The 20376-nt window shown below is 45.7% G+C and overlaps 1 protein-coding gene across 5 annotated transcripts in view; it reads left to right on the top strand.

The window, feature by feature from the left end:
* LOC120991856 (sialic acid-binding Ig-like lectin 12) overlaps nt 1-20376 on the top strand; it is a 999480-nt gene that overhangs the window by 314812 nt on the left and 664292 nt on the right. For 3 of the 5 annotated variants that reach the window (XM_040420622.1, XM_040420610.1, XM_040420625.1), the window contains exons 1-2: nt 3222-3330; nt 18136-18240. The exons of the other annotated variants lie outside the window; for them this stretch is intronic. In XM_040420622.1, coding sequence (XP_040276556.1) covers nt 18165-18240 — 76 coding nt within the window. In that variant the 5' untranslated portion in view covers nt 3222-3330; nt 18136-18164. Of the gene's footprint in view, nt 1-3221; nt 3331-18135; nt 18241-20376 lie in introns of those variants that run through there. 5 annotated transcript variants of the gene reach the window in all.

Raw genomic sequence — 20376 nt, 5'->3', positions numbered from 1 at the left:
CCGACAAGGAGGGCAGGGGTGAAGACTGGGTGGAAGATGACAGGGAGGACGATGAGGTCCTCTACCCCACATGGAATCAAGGTCATGCGAGTGACCTGTGTAGTTCGGAGGAAGAGGCCCTGGTTGCACAAAGCCACCAGCACAGCAGAAGAGGGAGCAGGGTGCAAAAGCGGAGCGGCCGTCCCCTAGACAGTACGCCTGCTACTGCCCACCGCAGCAAGGGACCGAGCACACCAAAGCCAGCTCCAAGGAGTTCTCTGGCATGGCAGTTCTTCAGACAATGTGCTGACAACAAGACACCAGTGGTTTGCAGGCTGTGCAATCAGAGCCTGAAGTGAGGCATAAACATTCTCAACCTGAGCACAACCTGCATGACCAGACATCTAAGTGCAAAGCACGAGCTGCAGTGGAGTAGACACTTCAAAAACCAAGAAAGGTCTCTATATCCTCTTGCTTCCTCTTCTGCTGCAGTCTCGGCTTCTTCATCCACCTCTGGAGTGACAGTGCCACCTGCCACCCTGCAAACAGAGGATCTGCCAGCAACACCACCATCTGGGTCACTAAGCATCTCCACAACGTCCCACGGAAGTGTTCAGCTCTCCATCTCCCAAACACTGGAGCGGAAGAGGAAGTACCCCCCTACCCACCCGCGATCCCTGGCCCTGAATGCCAGCATTTCAAAATTACTGGCCTTTGAAATGCTGTCATTCTGTCTGGTGGAGACGGAGAGTTTCAAAGGCCTTATAGCGGTGGCTGTCCCACAGTACGTCGTACCCAGCCGCTAATACTTTTCCAGGCGAGCCATCCATTCCCTGCACAACCAAGTGGGGGACAAAATCAGGTGTGCACTGCGCAACGCCATCTGTGGCAAAGTGCACCTCACTACGGATACGTGGACCAGTAAGCACGGTCAGGGACGTTATATCTCTATAATAGCACACTGGGTAAATGCAGTGGCGGCTGGGCCTGAGACGTATAGCAGTTTTGCGCATGTCCTTCTACCACAGAGGATTGCAGGGTGCTTCAGTTTGCCTCCTGTTGCTTCCTCCTCCTACTCCGCTTCCTCTTCCTCTACCGGCTCCTCATCCGGTCAGCGTAACACCTTCACCACCAACTTCAGCACAGTCAGGGGTAAACGATTGCAGCCAGTTTTAAAACTTATCTGTTTGGGGGACAAACCCCACACCACGCAGGAGCTGTGGACGGGCCTTGAACAACAGACCGACGAGTGGTTGCTGCCAGTGAGCCTCAAGCCCGGCCTGGTGGTGTGCGATAATGGGCGAAATCTCGTAGCAGCTCTGGGACTAGCTGGTTTGACGCATATCCCTTGCCTGGCGCATGTGCTGAATTTGGTGGTGCAGAGATTACTTAAAAATTACCCCGACATGTCAGAGCTGCTGCATAAAGTGCGTGCCATCTGTGTGCGCTTTCTGCGTTCTCACCCTGCTGCTGCTCGCCTGTCAGCGCTGCAGCGTAACTTCGGCCTTCCCGCTCACCACCTCATATGCGACGTGCCCACAAGGTGGAACTCCACCTTGCACATGCTGTACAGACTGTGCGAGAAGCAGCAGGCGATAGTGGAGTTTCAGCTGCAGCACGCACGGGTCAGTCGCACTGCGGAACAGCACCACTTCACCACCAATGACTGGGCCTCCATGCGAGACCTGTGTTCCTTGTTGCGCTGTTTCGATTACTCCACCAACATGGCCAGTGCCGATAACGCCGTTATCAGCATTAATATCCCACTTCTATACCTCCTTAAAAATTGCTGATGATGACGATGGAAGAGGATGTGGCACAGGAGGAGGAGGAAGAGGGATCATTTCATAGGGTTTCCGGCCAGTCATTCCCAAGTGGCTCCGAGGGTGGGTTCCTGCACCCACAAACGCCAGGTACACAATTGTCCAGCCAGGGCACAGTTCTGAAGAATGACGAGGTGGAGGATGAGGAGGAGGAGATGGAGGAAGAGGAACCTTGTTCACAGCAGGGTGGCACCCAGACCAGCTCATGGCCATCACTGGTGCGTGGCAGGGGGGATACAGAGGACACAGACGATACGCCTCCCACAGAGGACAGCTTTTCTGGGCAGCCTGGCACACATGAGCGATTACATGCTGCAGTGTCTCCGCAACGACCGCCGAGTTGCCCACATTCTAACTTGTGCTGATTACTGGGTGGCCACGCTGCTGGATCCCCGTTACAAGAACAACGTACTGTCTTTAATTCCGTCACTGGAGCATGATCGTAAGATGCGCAAGTACAAGCGCACGCTGGTAGACGCGCTGCTGGTGGCATTCCCACCTGACAGCGGGGGCACAGTGGAAGCACAAGGCAAAGGCAGAGGAGGAGGAAGAGGTTGCCAACGCAGCTGGGGCACCACCAGCACCTCAGAAGGCAGGGTTAGCATGGCCGAAATGTGGAAAAGCTTTGTCAGCACGCCACAACAACCAGCACCACCAGCTGATATAGAAAAGTCTTAGCAGGAGGCAACATTTCACCAACATGGTGGAGCAGTATGTGTGCACACGCCTACACGTACTGAATGACGGGTCTGCCCCCTTCAACTTTTGGGTCTCCAAATTGGGCACATGGCCTGAGCTTGCCCTTTACGCCTTGGAGGTGCTGGCCTGCCCTGCAGCCAGTGTATTGTCTGAATGTGTTTTTAGCACGGCAGGGGGCGTCATCACAGACAAGCGCAGCCGCCTGTCCACAGCCAATGTGGACAAGCTCACATTCATTAAAATGAACCAGGCTTGGATCCCACAGGACTTGTCCGTACCTTGTGCAGAATAGACATTTATACCAGCACTAACCAGCCATTGTTATACTGCAGCGCAATTGCTCATTCTTGTATTTTGGATATTTCCCACTCTTTTGGGGTGTACCCTAATTAAAAAAAATATAAATTAAAATCAAAAACCAGTGTTGGCTACCTTGTCCTCCTTCACCGCCGCTTCCACCTACACCGCTACGTCCACCGCCTCCTCAAACTCCTACTCCATATGGAACTCCACCTCATAAATCAAGTTGTTGTTTTTTATTTGTATGTATTTATTTTTATTTTTTGTAAATTTACGAATTTGTCTGTTACATTTTCTAGTGAAATTCAACAATTTTTGGGTGTGATATACCACTGCTCTACCTAGTAGACATGTCCAAATTCTCTCAATTTCCTTCTGCATTTTAGTTTACTGGCAACTCTCCAGTTCCTGCATAGACTTAGTAGAGATCAGACCAGAGGTCAGAGAACAGCATATTGTATATAGCCGTGGAAGCTGGACACTAAAGAGAGGAAATTATAAGAGGAGGCACCACATAGGAGAATTCAAGGTGAGAAACCAACGACCCCGAGGACACGGGGTATAGGGGGATTGTTCATATCACTGCTTATTGCACTGGGCAGGACGGAATGGGTTAAAGATGATTTCCCAAAAAAGAAACTTATGGCTTATGTATTGGCAATGAGAGACTAGATGGACATGTGCTCCCTGTGCTGGGTGCCAGTGGGAATGCGAACGCGATCAAATGTTTGCGAACCGCAAGTTCGCGGCGGGTCCCATTCATTTTAATGGCCGGCGAACCTGAAAAACCTTCATATTTGCAGCGAAGAAATAATTACTAGAAGTGCACAAATAGTCCCACAACATGGACAGTGACACCAGATGTATTATTCAAATTTGCGATCTCCATTCATAATTTTTTTCAATGCAAAATATCGGCAATATAATTTTTGCGTATGCGCAAATGCTCTATAAAGAAAGTATATTGGTATATAACACCCCGCTTCAATCAGTTTTTTTGGGGACGACTGGTATATCACACCAGTAGAAATTTTTTGCCCCAATAACGCTTGTCCCTCTATATACCTGCAGTATCGCAGCAGAACCGCACACAACTGCCGCACAATACAAATGCACTATAATATACTGTCTAACATAGAAAGTATATTATAACATTGTACAAGGAAGGCAATCCATTAGAATATACATGAAGATAAAACGTAACCTTTAATAATGTTACTATGAGGGTCTATTCACCGGATCTGCAAAACACGGACACCGGCAATGTGCATTCCGCAATTTGAGGACCGCAAATCGCTGGTACTATAATAGAAAATGCCTAATCTTGTCTTTAATTGTGGACAAGAATAGAACATGTTCTATTTTTTTCGCGGAAACGGAAGCACAGATGTGGAAGTGCGGATCCGCAAATGCGGATGCGGACAGCACATTCCGGCCCCATTGAACATGAATGGGTCTGCACCCGTTCCGCAAAATTACGGAATGGATGCGGACCCATTTTGCGGACGTGTGAAAGATATCCCTTAAAATGAAAATAAATTAAATTATTAAAGTTAAAGGGGTTCTGCACTTTAACTGATGATCTATCCTCTGGATAGATCATCAGCATCTCATTGGAGTGGGTCCGATCAGCTGTTTGAGAAGGCAGCGGCGCTCCAGCAGCGGCGCGGCCTTCTCACTGTTTACCGCTGGCCCAGTGACATCACGACTAGTATCAACTAGTGTGGGCGGGGCTAAGCTCCATTCAAGTGAACAGAGCTTAGCCCCGCCCATGCTAGTTGATACTAGTGACGTCACTGGGCCAGCGGTAAACAGTGAGAAGCACGGGGCGCTGCTGAAGCGCCGCTGCCTTCTCAAACAGCTGATCGGCGGGGGTCCCGAGTGTCGGACCCCTGCTGATCAGATGCTGATAATCTATCCAGAGGCTAGATCGTCAGTTAAAACAAAGTGCAGAAACCTTTAAGCAAAAAGCATAGATGTGGTCGGCAATAACAAGTGCTCGGCGGCACCAAATCAGAAACCATATGTCCTACCACAATCCGGGGGGTTCCAGTGCACATCCATGAATCCCGGAGGGAAAGCAAAAACATCCATCCCTGGGCTAGATGATGATGTGGTATTGAAGGACAGGGTGGACAAAGAACTGTCCCTGATATTGCCCTACAGGGGGTGCTATTCTGGCCCTGATAGCCTAACCACAGACCACCCGCCCTGATAAGAGAGACCCCGTCCGGAACCTTACCCTATATAGAAATGGCCCTAGTAAGCCCCTAGCCCCTAGGCCCCTGACTTCCAGGTGATCACTATATAGATCTATGTGTTTTTGACTCATTATAAAAGTATATTATAAGTATATCGCACCCCTCTGTATCACACCTATCGATAGCACACCTATACTAGTGCTTAAAAGGACTTTTGTGGCCCTATTAGCTAGTGTTTGGTGTCCCTAACAGCCTGTCCCTGCTCCACACAGCAACCTCTCCCTACACTGGCAAAACACTGAATGTAAAATGGCGGCCAGATCAGGTTTATTTATAAGGTAGGGGGTGTGTCCATGTGCTGAAACGTCTCAATTGGCTGTCCTGTACCACCTGATGGATGTGTCATGGGTCAAAAATCTTCATAATGTAAAAGAATATGGCGGACGCAAATTTCTCCATATGTTCGCATGTTCGGCGAATCGCGAACACCCAAAGTTAGCCGCGAAACGACCGCCGGGCGAACCGCAAGGCCATCTCTAGCCAGGATATGAAGACGGTAGCGAAGGGATCTGCTAATGAAGAAAATCCTAGTTTTGACTTTCGGTTCAGTACCCGTATGTTTACAGAACGCCCAACGGATGCTGAGGAGACTTGTGCCTCAGCCCTGATTCCTGGCATACGTGTAGTCACTTTTCATTATAGTGGATGGGAGTTGGAGAAAAAGCTGTGTCAGCACTCATTCGCAAATATCCATCTTATATATCGTGTACTGATCCTCCGATAAGGAATATAATTTACCAGACACTATGGCTGCACTTACTATTCGGCTGGTGAAGTGTCTGAGGGACATTTATCAAAACTTTCACACCCATATTGTGGCATGAAAAAGTTGCAAATTGCAGCACATGCTATAATTGCACAATAGTTTGTGAGTTTTCACTTCTCTCACCACTTTTAAAAGCTGCACTCACTATTCTGCCGGTGGAGTCACTGTGTACATACATTACATTACTGATCCCGAGTTATATCCTGTATTATACTCCAGAGCTGCACTCACTATTCTGCTGGTGCAGTCACTGTGTACATACATTTCATTACTGATCCCGAGTTATATCCTGTATTATACTCCAGAGCTGCACTCACTATTCTGCCGGTGGAGTCACTTTGTACATACATTATTTATCCTGTACTGATCCCGAGTTATAGCCTGTATTATACTCCAGAGCTGCACTCACTATTCTGCTGGTGCAGTCACTGTGTACATACATTTCATTACTGATCCCGAGTTATATCCTGTATTATACTCCAGAGCTGCACTCACTATTCTGCTGGTGGAGTCACTTTGTACATACATTATTTATCCTGTACTGATCCCGAGTTATAGCCTGTATTATACTCCAGAGCTGCACTCACTATTCTGCTGGTGCAGTCACTGTGTACATACATTACATTACTGATCCCGAGTTATATCCTGTATTATACTCCAGAGCTGCACTCACTATTCTGCTGGTTCAGTCACTGTGTACATACATTACATGACTTATCCTGTACTGATCCTGAGTTACATCCTGTATTATACTCCAGAGCTGCACTCACTATTCTGCTGGTGCAGTCACTGTGTAAATACTGTGAGGCGGTGATAGGAGTCATTTATGAGGGGAGATATGTATCACCCAGAATGTTGCAGGAGATATTCTAAAGGAGCTTGCTTATACCAGGAATGTGTCACCAAGGTGTCCCGCCTTGGTGGAGTTAAAGCCCTAGTTCAAGTGTCCACAAAAGCAATTGGGGGACACCATATATATAGTGTAGCTGGTTCAGCTAGTCCAGGGTAAGCTTTTACTGGGAACAGGCAATGTGTTGGGTGGGTGCCTGTTCCCCAGGTTCCAGTCCGGGACTTGAGGCATGCTCATGTCCAGGGATCCTATTTAATCCTACTACTGGATCTTAGGTGTGTCTCAGTCTGGAGGAAAGGCAGACAGTGTGAGGTAACACTGTCAGAGTGTGCTACGACTGCTGGACCGGCTGCGATCCGGATGTACTGGCTGTACTGATATGAAAAGCCTGAATAAAGAGGACTTTTGATGAACGGTTTGGTGTCCCTGCCTTTAAACATTTGTCTTGTGAGTACGGTTCCACACAATACATTACATTACTTATCTTGAACTGATCCAGAATTACATCTTGTATTATACTCCAGAGCGGCACTCACTATTCTTCTGGGGGAGTCACTGTGTATATACATTACATTACTTATCCTATACTGATCCAGAATTACATCTTGTATTATACTCCAGAGCTGCGCTCAGAGTTCTGCTGGAGGAGTTACTATGTACATACATTACTTATCCTGTACTGATCCTGAGTTACATCCTGTATTATACTCCAGAGCTGCACTCGCTATTCTGCTGGTGGAGTCACTGTGTACATACATTACATCACTTATCCTGTACTGATCCTGAGTTATATCCTGTATTATACTCCAGAGTTGCACTCACTATTCTGCTAGGGAAGTCACTAGCAGAATTCAGGATCTATCATATATATACACTCACCTAAAGAATTATTAGGAACACCTGTTATATTTCTCATTAATGCGATTATGTAGTCAACCAATCACATGGCAGTTGCTTCAATGCATTTAGGGTTGTGGTCCTGGTCAAGACAATCTCCTGAACTCCAAACTGAATGTCAGAATGGGAAAGAAAGGTGGGCTACAACAGCAGAAGACCCCACCGGGTACCACTCATCTCCACTACAAATAGGAAAAAGAGGCTACAATTTGCACGAGCTCACCAAAATTGGACTTTTGAAGACTGGAAAAATGTTGCCTGGTCTGATGAGTCTCGATTTCTGTTGAGACATTCAAATGGTAGAGTCCGAATTTGGCGTAAACAGAATGAGAACATGTATCCATCCTCTGATGGCTACTTCCAGCAGGATAATGCACCATGTCACAAAGCTCGAATCATTTCACATTGGTTTCTTGAACATGACAATGAGTTCACTGTACTAAAATGGCCCCCACAGTCACCAGATCTCAACCCAATAGAGCATCTTTGGGATGTGGTGGAACGGGAGCTTCGTGCCCTGGATGTGCATCCCTCAAATCTCCATCAACTGCAAGATGCTATCCTATCAATATGGGCCAACATTTCTAAAGAATGCTATCAGCACCTTGTGGAATCAATGCCACGTAGAATTAAGGCAGTTCTGAAGGCAAAAGGGGGTCCAACACCGTATTAGTATGGGGGCACTAATAATTCTTTAGGTAAGTGTACATTTATATATATATTAGTTTCTGTCTGTACTTTCTTTATGCGCAACCAAACGACTGGACCGGTTTGGCAAAAAATGACCTGCATTAGCCAATAGTAGCCTGCAAGCCTTTCACTTAAATCCGAACTGCCATTTACACGGTCACATGTCCCTTATTAGCCAATAGAAGCTCGCAGGTCCTACTTCAGGTTGCGATAACAACTGATCACAGGTTTTAGCAGTTCACAGGTCATATGATGTATGATGGCACAACTACACTGCTACAAGCATGGGGGGCAGATGCTACTATTAAACAGACGGGTGCTGTGGAATTCACTGTTAAAGGGGTGGGCACTGTGGAGGTCACTGCTAAAAGGGCAGGCACTGCGGAGGTCACTGTTAAGGGGCTGGCACTGTGGAAGTCAATGTTAAAGGGGGCAGGTACTGTGGAGGTCACTGTTAAAGGGGTGGTTACTATGAAGGTCACTGGTAAACGGGTGGTCAATTTTAAAGGGGCGGGCACTGTGGAGGTCATTGTTAAAGGGGCGGGAACTGCAGAGGTCACTGTTAAAGCGGCGGGCACTGTGGAGGTCACTGTTAAAGGGGCAGCTACTGTGGAATTCACTGTTAAAGGGGCGGATACTGTGGAGGTCACTGTTAAAGGGGCGGCCACTATGAATGTCACTGCAAAAGGGGTGGTCAATGTAAAAGGGGCGGGCACTGTGGAGGTCACTGTTAAAGGGGTGGGCACTGTGAAAGTCACTGTTAAAGGGGCGGCCACTATGAAGGTCACTCGCCCTTGGCGAGTTGAAACTGTGCCTGCTGCCAGAGCACAAGAAAAACAATTATCCACGATACCAAGCTTAATGTTCCAGTTTGCAGGGTGTCCCAGGACAAAACTATTGAAGTCAGACCAGTGTGACCAGGTGGCCGGTTGGATTGCAGCAGATAATGCTTCCAGTCGGTTAAGCTCCACCCTGTCTTCCACCAAGTCCAGTCTCAGTAGCCAAGAGTCTGGTCAACGATGCTGCACTCCGAAGTCAATTTTGCCATGGTCTTTCGGAGGGATTGAAAGATGCATTTGTTTTTCATGAGAGACCTGCCTCGTTGGACTCTGCCATGTCTCTAGCTGTTCGTATTGACAGAGAGAGAGAGGAGAGATCACTCCTTCCTGTCATATTCATCACAAGGACAGTGCGGCGGTCTCATTCAGTACGCAGGGGTCTCAGTCTCTCTCAATTCCCTCTGAGCAGGAGCCCATGCAGCTTTGTTTGCTTGCCTCTGATAGTAGAGGATTCAGCTCTCAGAGGAGGGTTTGTTTCTGTTGTGGGGGTATAAAACATTTGACTAATGTGTGCCCCTTTAGGAGATTAATGGAATTTTCTGAGGGTAATAAAAAAGAAAAAAAAAGTGGGCGGATTGTTTTGGCAATATAAAATCTCTTACACAAAATCTCTTGACAAAAAATGACATAAACGACATAGGGTGTACGATAAGTCATGAAATCCTGCACTACATGTTTAACTCCTCCTATTTGTAGCCACTTGCTACACACATTTAATATACAAAAAGAGCTGTGCCCACACTTATAGTTTCCTTATAGTTTTTTTACATGTAAGCCAAGTCTCCGCCAGTGGTTTATGCAGGACACTGTTGACCAACTTGTCTTTAAGAGTTGGACACTTTCTAAATGTGACCACTGGCTCGTGAGGTTCTTCAAAGCAGGATCCCCTTTAAGCAGATCCCAATTTTCATTTATTACCCGCTTAATAATATCCGCAGAGGGACTATATTTAAATGCGAAGGCAAAACGGGGTTGCTCAATACCCCTGTCCTTCTCAACCAGCAATGAGTCCCGATCGAGTGCGGCTGCCCCTCCGCAGGGCTGCTGAGAATGCTCTAGGTGGGTAACCCCGATCCAACAATCAGTTCCTAAGCTCATTTGCCTGCCGATAGAATCCGACATCGGTGTCGTTGATCCTCCGCTGGCGGACAAATTGTCCGTATGTGACGGCTCCCTTCACCGATGGCGGATGAAAGTTGGTCTGGTGGAGCAGCGAGTTAGTTGCCGTGGGCTTACGGAAGCCCGGGGTGTGTAATACGCCATCCTCTACTGTAACGCACACATCCAGAAATTGAGAGTGAATGTGTGTGCGTTGAGGTAGTCCACAAATCTGCGACACGACTCCTCGCCGCCTGACCAGACCAAAAAAATATAGTCGACATAATGTAAAAATAAATGTATAAACCGCAGGAAGGGGTTACCCACCGAGAATATATAGGGACATACAGTACAGACCAAAAGTTTGGACACACCTTCTCATTCAAAGAGTTTTCTTTATTTTCATGACTATGAAGGCATCAAAACTATGAATTAACACATGTGGAATTATATACATAACAAAAAAGTGTGAAACAACTGAAAATATGTCATATTCTAGGTTCTTCAAAGTAGCCACCTTTTGCTTTGATTACTGCTTTGCACACTCTTGGCATTCTTTTGATGAACTTCAAGAGGTAGTCCCCTGAAATGGTCTTCCAACAGTCTTGAAGGAGTTCCCAGAGATGCTTAGCACTTGTTGGCCATTTTGCCTTCACTCTGCGGTCCAGCTCACCCCAAACCATCTCGATTGGGTTCAGGTCCGGTGACTGTGGAGGCCAGGTCATCTGGCGCAGCACCCCATCACTCTCCTTCATGGTCAAATAGCCCTTACTTTCAAAGTTTTCCCAATTTTTTGGCTGACTGACTGACCTTCATTTCTTAAAGTAATGATGGCCACTCGTTTTTCTTTACTTAGCTGCTTTTTTCTTGCCATAATACAAATTCTAACAGTCTATTCAGTAGGACTATCAGCTGTGTATCCACCTGACTTCTCCTCAACACCACTGATGGTCCCAACCCCATTTATAAGGCAAGAAATCCCACTTATTAAACCTGACAGGGCACACCTGTGAAGTGAAAACCATTTCAGGGGACTACCTCTTGAAGCTCATCAAGAGAATGCCAAGAGTGTGCAAAGCAGTAATCAAAGCAAAAGGTGGCTACTTTGAAGAACCTAGAATATGACATATTTTCAGTTGTTTCACACTTGTTTGTTATGTATATAATTCCACATGTGTTAATTCATAGTTTTGATGCCTTCAGTGTGAATCTACAATTTTCATAGTCATGAAAAATAAGAAAACTCTTTGAATGAGAAGGTGTGTCCAAACTTTTGGTCTGTACTGTATATTCTCGGTGGGTAACCCCTTCCTGTGGTTTATACATTTATTTTTACGTTATGTCGACGTTGCTCCTATAAAGCGCTATGAAGTCCTCAGCGGCCAGAAGAAACGCGATAGTACGCGCGAAACGGCCGTAGCCGCCGATCATCTGCAACAAGCTGTCCACCCCTGCACCCCGCTTACAAGTGTCCTGGAAAGAGGAAGAATAAAGATTTACATGATTTCAACTTCGGTGAGCATGATACTTTGTTTCTTCTCTTCATGTTACATTCTCTCCTCAGGAGTGCTCAGTGCCTATCGCCCCCATAGGGCATATTCTTTTTATGCCTAAGAAGGTAAGACAATGTGGATAGCATTCATGTGATTTACGACCGTGCCCAATGAGCAAAGTTTGCCGCAAAACGACCGCCGGTCGAACCGCGAGGCCATCTCTACTCCCCATTTTATGACTGGGCCACTCTTTTGCCTTTCGGCCTGGCTGACATCATCATTTATTTGATCCTTCTTAACTGTCAGAAGGAAGGAAAAATGAGACGCACAACGGATCCTGTCTATGTAGCAGCTGTAGGGCTTGTATGGTCCCATCAGAATTGGCTTGTGATTTGGTAGCCAAAAGCAGGAGTGGGTACAAAACACAGAAGACATGCAATACTGAGGGATTATTGAGCAAATGCTGACCGAGTGAAGGCGGATGCTCCACAGACAGGATCCGTTATTGTTCTGACGGATCAGAGGAAGGGCAAAATAATCACTGACATCAACACAAACTTACTGCTGACACCCTCTCCACTCTGTGAAAAGGAGAGACCAGCACCCGCACTGTAGATATATTGGATGCAAATTTATTCTGTCACATATTTCAACATAGTGACGCGTTTCAGCACATAAGTGCTTTCATCAGACTATATACATGCGTCCTACCATTGTACCTTATATAGATACAAATGGATACAAAGTAACTGACGTCACATCATTAAGCTCCTCCCGTAGCTGAGATTATGCAGAGTATAAGGTAGCCAGTAAAGTGTCCCAAATATAATATACATGTTCTGGAAAGCTAATTCTGCTGTGTCTGTGTCACGGCTGAGGATGGGGGAAATCCTCAGCCGTGCGATTCCACGTGATGTTATGGCTGCTCGGCCAGGACAACAGTATTAGGGAGAAGGTCACCTCCTAAAGCGTCCCTAACCTGACCCTAACTCCTAGCTGCATGGGCCGACCTTTAAGGTAGGAGGACCCATGCTCCGGAACCTCGGATCCCTAACTCACCCTCCGACCGGTCCCTGGACTAGGAGTCAAGGTAAGACGGCCTGTTCCTACTGGACACGGAGGAACAGGGGTCTCACTGGCCAAGCTGCAGGGAAAAGGGGAACACAAACAGACTTACGGATATGGCAGGTGAACTATCCGAGTTCCACCTACCTGCCACAGCCTTGCTGACTGGATCCCTGTGCAAACAGGAATCCAGATCCATAAGCTGCACTAAACAACATAGGAAAATCCCAACAGACCATCACATAGACATCACACATAAAGATGAACATAAACTTAATGTGACATAATATTTATGAACCACAAGGGTGGCTCTCACTGGCAGTTGGTAAACACAGGAGGCTGCTCCAGCTAAGCATGGCTGAAGCAACCTACTGAGCCATGCCAAACACCAAGGCTATATAGGCCTAAGTGGCCACACCCACACAATCAGACACACCCCGTGACTCAAACACACAGAAAGAGAGTTAACCCTTCCAAAACCACAGGGAAGGGAAAACACCAACTTAAAGGGGAAGTGTCAAAACGAAAGTCTCAGTGCACACGTAACATAAACACAGTGCACACCATACATACATACACACACATCTAACAAAGCGGTAGCTAGGTGTAACCGCATGAAGATGCCGCAAGCTGCCTAGCACCAGCTCAGGCTGCTATCTGCGACAATCTCCAACCACTTGTTGCCCGCGGCAACCACAAGTGAGGCAACACACAAGCAGCCCTCACCTGTGGATGAACAACCAAAAACAAACCGCAGGCAACCGCATGCGGTTAAGGAGTCACGGTCATGGCCATGGCCGTGACACTCTGTGAAGGTTCTCATGTATCCAGGTCATGATATATCTGTAAAGAATAAATCAAGGCAACTGGACTTACTGTAGATTTCTTGTAACCGTATTGTCTGTGGTTTTCTTAATTCAGTTTGGTAACATTTATTTGAAACTGGGGCATGAAAAATGGGGAACTGCTTGACATTATGAAATATATACATGTCTGTATGTGTACATGTACTTTCCATACCATTATGGTTCTGATTAGTTGCTTTAATAAATAATTGTGATTAGACTTAAAATTTGTGGCTAAAGGGGGGGGGGGGGGGAATTAGACCCACAATGTACATTTAATAAAATTGACTCTACGGGCAGAGAATCCTTTAACCAGAAAAGTGTCTGGGTCTTTGATTCTTAGGACGACCGCATCCCCTGGCCTTAAGCCCTGTGACATGTGCAGTAACTTGTAAATATCAATTTCCAGCGTAAGTTCAAAGACATGGGCAGCGACGAAGAGCACTGGACTGAGACTTGTAGAGAGAAAAAAGGACCTGCGAGGAGACGGAGCCAATAAAGGACCTTTCAGAGCCAGGCTCCCATTGGTTAGTTTCCCTATAAATTAGGCAGAACGAGTGACGTGATAAGGATGTAAGCAATAGTGACTGGCGAACAGCAGTGCTGACGTCAATCAGAGGTTGTAAAAGCTCAAGCCCAAGAGCTTTTTACTGCAATTGCCCATAAACCCTTAGGGTCCATTCACAAGTCCGTATGTGTTTTGCGGATCTGCAAATTGCAGATCCGCAACACACGGACACCGGCAATGTGCGTTCCGCATTTTGCGCCCCACACATCGCCAGCACTCTCATAGAAAATGTATTTTCTTGTCCGCAATTGCAGACAAGAAAAGGACATGTTCTATTATTTCACGCAACGGAAGTGCTGGTCCGGAAGTGTGGATGTGGACAGCAAATCAACGGGTTCGCACCTGTTCCGCAAAATTGCGGAACGGATGCGGACCTATTTTGCGGACGTGTGAATAGATCCTCAAAGACATCAGGGATCTGATGAAACATGTTGTGTGTGAATGCAGCTACTGAGCGGCTAGGAATGAAAGAGTGACTAATACACAGTTGAGATCTCCTGACTGGATGATATGAAAAACAAGGTTGAACGCACCAACCAAGATCCCATTAAGTGGTTAGCAAGGATTTTAATGGAAAGTATATACACTGCTCAAAAAAATAAAGGGAACACAAAAATAACACATCCTAGATCTGAATTAATTAAATATTCTTCTGAAATACTTTGTTCTTTACATAGTTGAATGTGCTGACAACAAAATCACACCAAAAAAATATATGGAAATCAAATTTTTTAACCCATGGAGGTCTGGATTTGGAGTCACCCTCAAAATTAAAGTGGAAAAACACACTACAGGCTGATCCAACTTTGATGTAATGTCCTTAAAACAAGTCAAAATGAGGCTCAGTAGTGTGTGTGGCCTCCACGTGCCTGTATGACCTCCCTACAACGCCTGTGCATGCTCCTGATGAGGTGGCAGACAGTCTCCTGAAGGATCTCCTCCCAGACCTGGACTAAAGCATCTGCCAACTCCTGGACAGTCTGTGGTGCAACGTGACGTTGGTGGATAGAGCGAGACGTGATGTCCCAGATGTGCTCAATTGGATTCAGGTCTGGGAAACGGGCGGGCCAGTCCATAGCATCAATGCCTTCATCTTGCAGGAACTGCTGACACACTCCAGCCACATGAGGTCTAGCATTGTCTTGCATTAGGAGGAACCCAGGGCCAACCACACCAGCATATGGTCTCACAAGGGGTCTGAGGATCTCATCTCGGTACCTAATGGCAGTCAGGCTACCTCTGGTGAGCACATGGAGGGCTGTGCAGCCCTCCAAAGAAATGCCACCCCACACCATTACTGACCCAATGCCAAACCGGTCATGCTGGAGGATGTTGCAGGCAGCAGAACGTTCTCCACGGCGTCTCCAGACTCTGTCACGTCTGTCACATGTGCTCAGTGTGAACCTGCTTTCATCTGTGAAGAGCACAGGGCGCCAGTGGCGAATTTGCCAATCTTGGTGTTTTCTGGCAAATGCCAAACGACCTGCACGGTGTTGGGCTGTAAGCACAACCCCCACCTGTGGACGTCGGGCCCTCATATCACCCTCATGGAGTCTGTTTCTGACCGTTTGAGCAGACACATGCACATTTGTGGCCTGCTGGAGGTCATTTTGCAGGGCTCTGGCAGTGCTCCTCCTGTTCCTCCTTGCACAAAGGCGGAGGTAGCGGTCCTGCTGCTGGGTTGTTGCCCTCCTACGGCCTCCTCCACATCTCCTGATGTACTGGCCTGTCTCCTGGTAGCGCCTCCATGCTCTGGACACTACGCTGACAGACACAGCAAACCTTCTTGCCACAGCTCGCATTGATGTGCCATCCTGGATAAGCTGCACTACCTGAGCCACTTGTGTGGGTTGTAGACTCCGTCTCATGCTACCACTAGAGTGAAAGCACCGGCAGCATTCAAAAGTGACCAAAACATCAGCCAGGAAGCATAGGAACTGAGAAGTGGTCAGGTCACCACCTGCAGAACCACTCCTTTATTGGGGGTGTCTTCCTAATTGCCTATAATTTCCACCTGTTGTCTATCCCATTTGCACAACAGCATGTGAAATTGATTGTCATTCAGTGTTGCTTCCTAAGTGGACAGTTTGATTTCACAGAAGTGTTATTGACTTGGAGTTACATTGTGTTGTTTAAGTGTTCCCTTTATTTTTTTGAGCAGTGTATATTGTAAGGGATCATCTTTCTCACAGGGGTTTTCAAGCACAGATTTCTTCTTCAGACAAGGGTTTTATTGTCCAAACACTGCTTTATTGTGACACATCAGCATAAACACAGCAAACAAAACAAACACCTGCCCGTCTAGGCACTACCTAATAAATAACATTTTCCCTGACTCACCTACAGAGCACCGTTCACACCCTGTCTCAGGTGCAGTTTTCTCAGCCCCAAGTCCATCAGCCTCCTGGCTGTACAGAGCACAGTTCACACACTGTCTCAAGTTTACAATTTCTCTTGTGAGGGATTAAGGCTCAGTAGTCCGCCTGACTATGGCTCTGCGACCCTCCCAGGCATCACTTTGTCCCCCAACTCTAGGCTATCTCCAAGCCTCGTGGTCCCTCAGCCTAGTCCGGCTGAGAATAAACTCACAGAGCCACCCCAGTCCTCTGATACCAAGTCTCCACCCCCTCTCACTCTGAGGATTCCTTTATCCCCAGGTGATTACTGCACCTGGTCTTGCTTCAGACTTGGTGATTGTGGGGTTTAGGTCATACTAACATGGTTGCAATTCAAAAGCAAACATTGCATCAACCGCCATCAGACAGATATGCTCCTTAGATGTTCCCATTTTGCCCTCATTAGCAGTCCTTAATCTACCAGACCACCACTGTCCTCTTAATAGATTCTCCCTACCTGCCCACCTACTCGCGGCTGCTAAACTGCTTATCCCTTTATATTGGTTATCTGAACAAGTAGCCCCTTTTAGTGATTGGATCAGTAAGGTGCTTGAAATATGAAGGCTTGAAAAATTATCCAGTTGGGAAAACTATTCTCACAATAAGTTTCTCAAATAATGGGCTCCATGGATTCAGTGGAGTAGGAACACTACCTCAACCCACACAAATGGGTAACGTATCAGCATCCATCACTAGCCCATATATCGTGTTGCTCTTTGCCTGCACCTATTTTGCATTCATGTACAGGATAGGCCTTTACAGTATTGAGTTTTCTACATCTTGCCACCTATTATAATATGACAACCACTATGTAAAATGTCTATAATGCTCACATGACCATTCGGCAATGTTGCCACCCTTCTGTAGTTTTATGTCACATTTCTTGACTGATGTATGTTTGCCAGAAACGAAAATAAAAATTTGTTTAAAAATAGCAAACATTGCAAAAGTAATAACAAAAAGTAGCAGCACACTGCTACTGTATATGTGCAAAGACACATGCAAACAGTGGAAACATGAATAAATGTAAACTGCTTTATTGCTATACTTACTATATGAAAATTAGAAGCACCTGGCACATATTTTTGGTCAGAATTGTGCCAAGCCCATCTACCAGAGACAAGGTGGCTTCCAACAGTTTGGACCTCCTCCAGCAATGTAGAATCCAGCTATATCATCCTCTGATTAATAGACCCGGGGCAAATGGGCAGCAGTACAAAAGGGGACAGATACTCCCCCAAATGTACGAGAGGCATATTTGTTAGTGTAGGTTCCTTCTGTTCGAAGTTACCTTGTCACTGGCAGATGGGCCAGGCACAATTTTTATCAAATATGTGTGTAAAGAGCTTATAATTTTCATAGAGTCTACATGTATTGATGTTTCCAGTATTTGCATGTGTCTTTATGCATAGATCAGTGAGCTCTTACTTGTAGTATATATACAGTATTAAATTTACAAGTGTAAATGTATCATGAATTGCTTACCTATATAATCATGTTTACAGTATATCTGTTTACTCTCATTTTATTCTTAGTATTTACTCTGACATTTTTTTTTCCCTCTAGATCCTAGAGAAATCAATGTAACAAAGAATATGGGGAATAAAAAACATGTCTTTTCCATGTATTATGTTTTGGCTTTAGTTTTGATTGATTCCCAGCTGTGGAGCAGTAAGTATCTTATAGTCACTGTATGTGGTATATTACTCTGTATGTTATTATGTAACTTCTCTCATTAAAATATTAGTAACTTAGAGAAAAAGGAGTGAGACAGATGGTAATGCTCTATGTAGAGAAATTCTCCCACATCTCCATTTTTTATTGACTTGCCCTAATTGGCTCCCTGGCCGAAAGACAGCCTGGATGAGCCGATCAGTGCTGAATCAGGCAGGGATGTCCCTAGCAGAACAAGCAAAATGTAATTCTGTGAATGTGGGTGGATGGGACTATGCAGTGTCTGCCAGAAAAAACATCTTAGGGAGTCAAGGACAGTCAGAAATAAATCAAGCCTATATTGTACTGCCAGGGACAGTACAGTGAAAGGTCTGAATTACAATGAAGAAGAAGAATTGCGTGTGTAGAATAGGGACAAGCAGGAAAGCTGTCAGCCAGAGAGGAAGGACTGATGAGCTGTGGTTGCTGTGCCTCCTAGAAGAACTGCAGCTGCTGCAAACCTCAAAGCAGCTATATGTAAGGAAATACTTTAATGTTTTTCCCATTTTCACAGAAATCCTTTTTTTTGTGGGGGGGGGGGGGGGGTCGAGTGTGAAATTAGCGAAACTGTAGAACACATGTTTTACAATCAATTTAGCATAGCATACATAATACTAGTGAGAACTCTGTGTCAGGTCATCTCTCATATTTAATTTAGTTTGTTTTAGTTTTAAAAAAACATAAATCAGTGATTGAGAACGAAATATTTAGGGCTAATTAAATTAAATTAATTAAATCAGCATATAGGTGATTAGTACACCAATACACAGGATAGGGCAACATTTTCCTGTGAGTGTTAACATGACATTGAACATCAGGTCTTAATCGTCCATTTTGATTTATTCTATATTCACATGAAAAGAATTACATTTTTGGGGGGGTTGTTTAATCTAATTAAACCAACATATAAGTGATCAGTATGCCAGTACAGAGGGTCGTGCAACAATTTACCTGTGAGTGATAACGTGATATTAAGGGTCAGGGCTGGCCCTCATTCATCAGTTTTCATGTTTTTTATCTCCACACAGTAGGATATATTTTTTTTGGGGGGGTGTTGTTGAATTTAATAAAACCAGGGTATTGGTGATCTCCACACCAATCCACAGGATAGTGCACCACATGATCTGTGAGTGATAACATGATATTGAGCATCATTCCTCAATAATCCGTTTCAGTTTATTTCCGTTTTATTTATTTCTCTACATGTTTCCAAATTTTTTTGGGGGTAGCACACATAATTATATGTGAGCGATAAAATTATATTAAAGGTCAGGCCTCAAGTATCTGTTTTCCATTTACTTCAATCGCATGTGAGTGATAATGAATTTAAGTCTAAATCCGCTTTTGTTTATTTCTGTATCTGCATGTTTTAATCAAATTTTGAGGGTTTTCTGAATTTATTAAAGCTAGCATATATGCAATTACTACACCAATACACAGGGAAGTGTACACAATTATATGTCACCGTTCGGGCTGCTCTCAGGAGAAGGTTTGTTAGGAGGCTGGGGAACCCATGCATAACTGGGTTGATGGTGGTGGTAATAGTGGCACCTGTAGCCATGGCATTGGGAGTGGGGTCAGTCACAGTGGTAGTCGGGGAAAACACAGAGCAGGGGAGGGGGCACAGGAGCCCATCCTGATATCTTACAGTCTGATAAAAGTGGCAGACAGGGTGAGGACAATGACGATTCTGTGCTGGACAGAATAGGGGTGCTGACGAGAAGGTTATCAGTGGAGAAGGATGGTGGCGGCAGTAAAAAGCATAGGCAACATACCTCCCAAAAAATAGCCAGGGCCACATCTGTTTCAGGATCTAGTAATGGCTCAAAACATTCCAAAGCTAAGCAAAGCACGGCTGCCTGTAGCTCTATGTGAGCAATCCCCACATGGCATTTTTTACCATAAGGCAGGCACACAAAACCACAGCTGTGTGCAAGAGCTGTAGGATTAAAATAAGCTATTGGGAGGTCAAACACAATCAAAGGTACCAGAGTTCTATTTTAGCACATGAAGTGGAGTCATCAGATCCTTTGGGAAAATACAACTGTCCAGCTTTCACAATCAGAACAAGTGTGTCCTCCATCTCCTGGTCTT

The sequence above is a fragment of the Bufo bufo genome, chromosome 1 (assembly GCF_905171765.1).
Source record: "Bufo bufo chromosome 1, aBufBuf1.1, whole genome shotgun sequence".
NCBI classification, from domain to species: Eukaryota; Metazoa; Chordata; class Amphibia; order Anura; family Bufonidae; genus Bufo; species Bufo bufo.
This window is presented reverse-complemented; position numbering and strand designations above follow the sequence as displayed.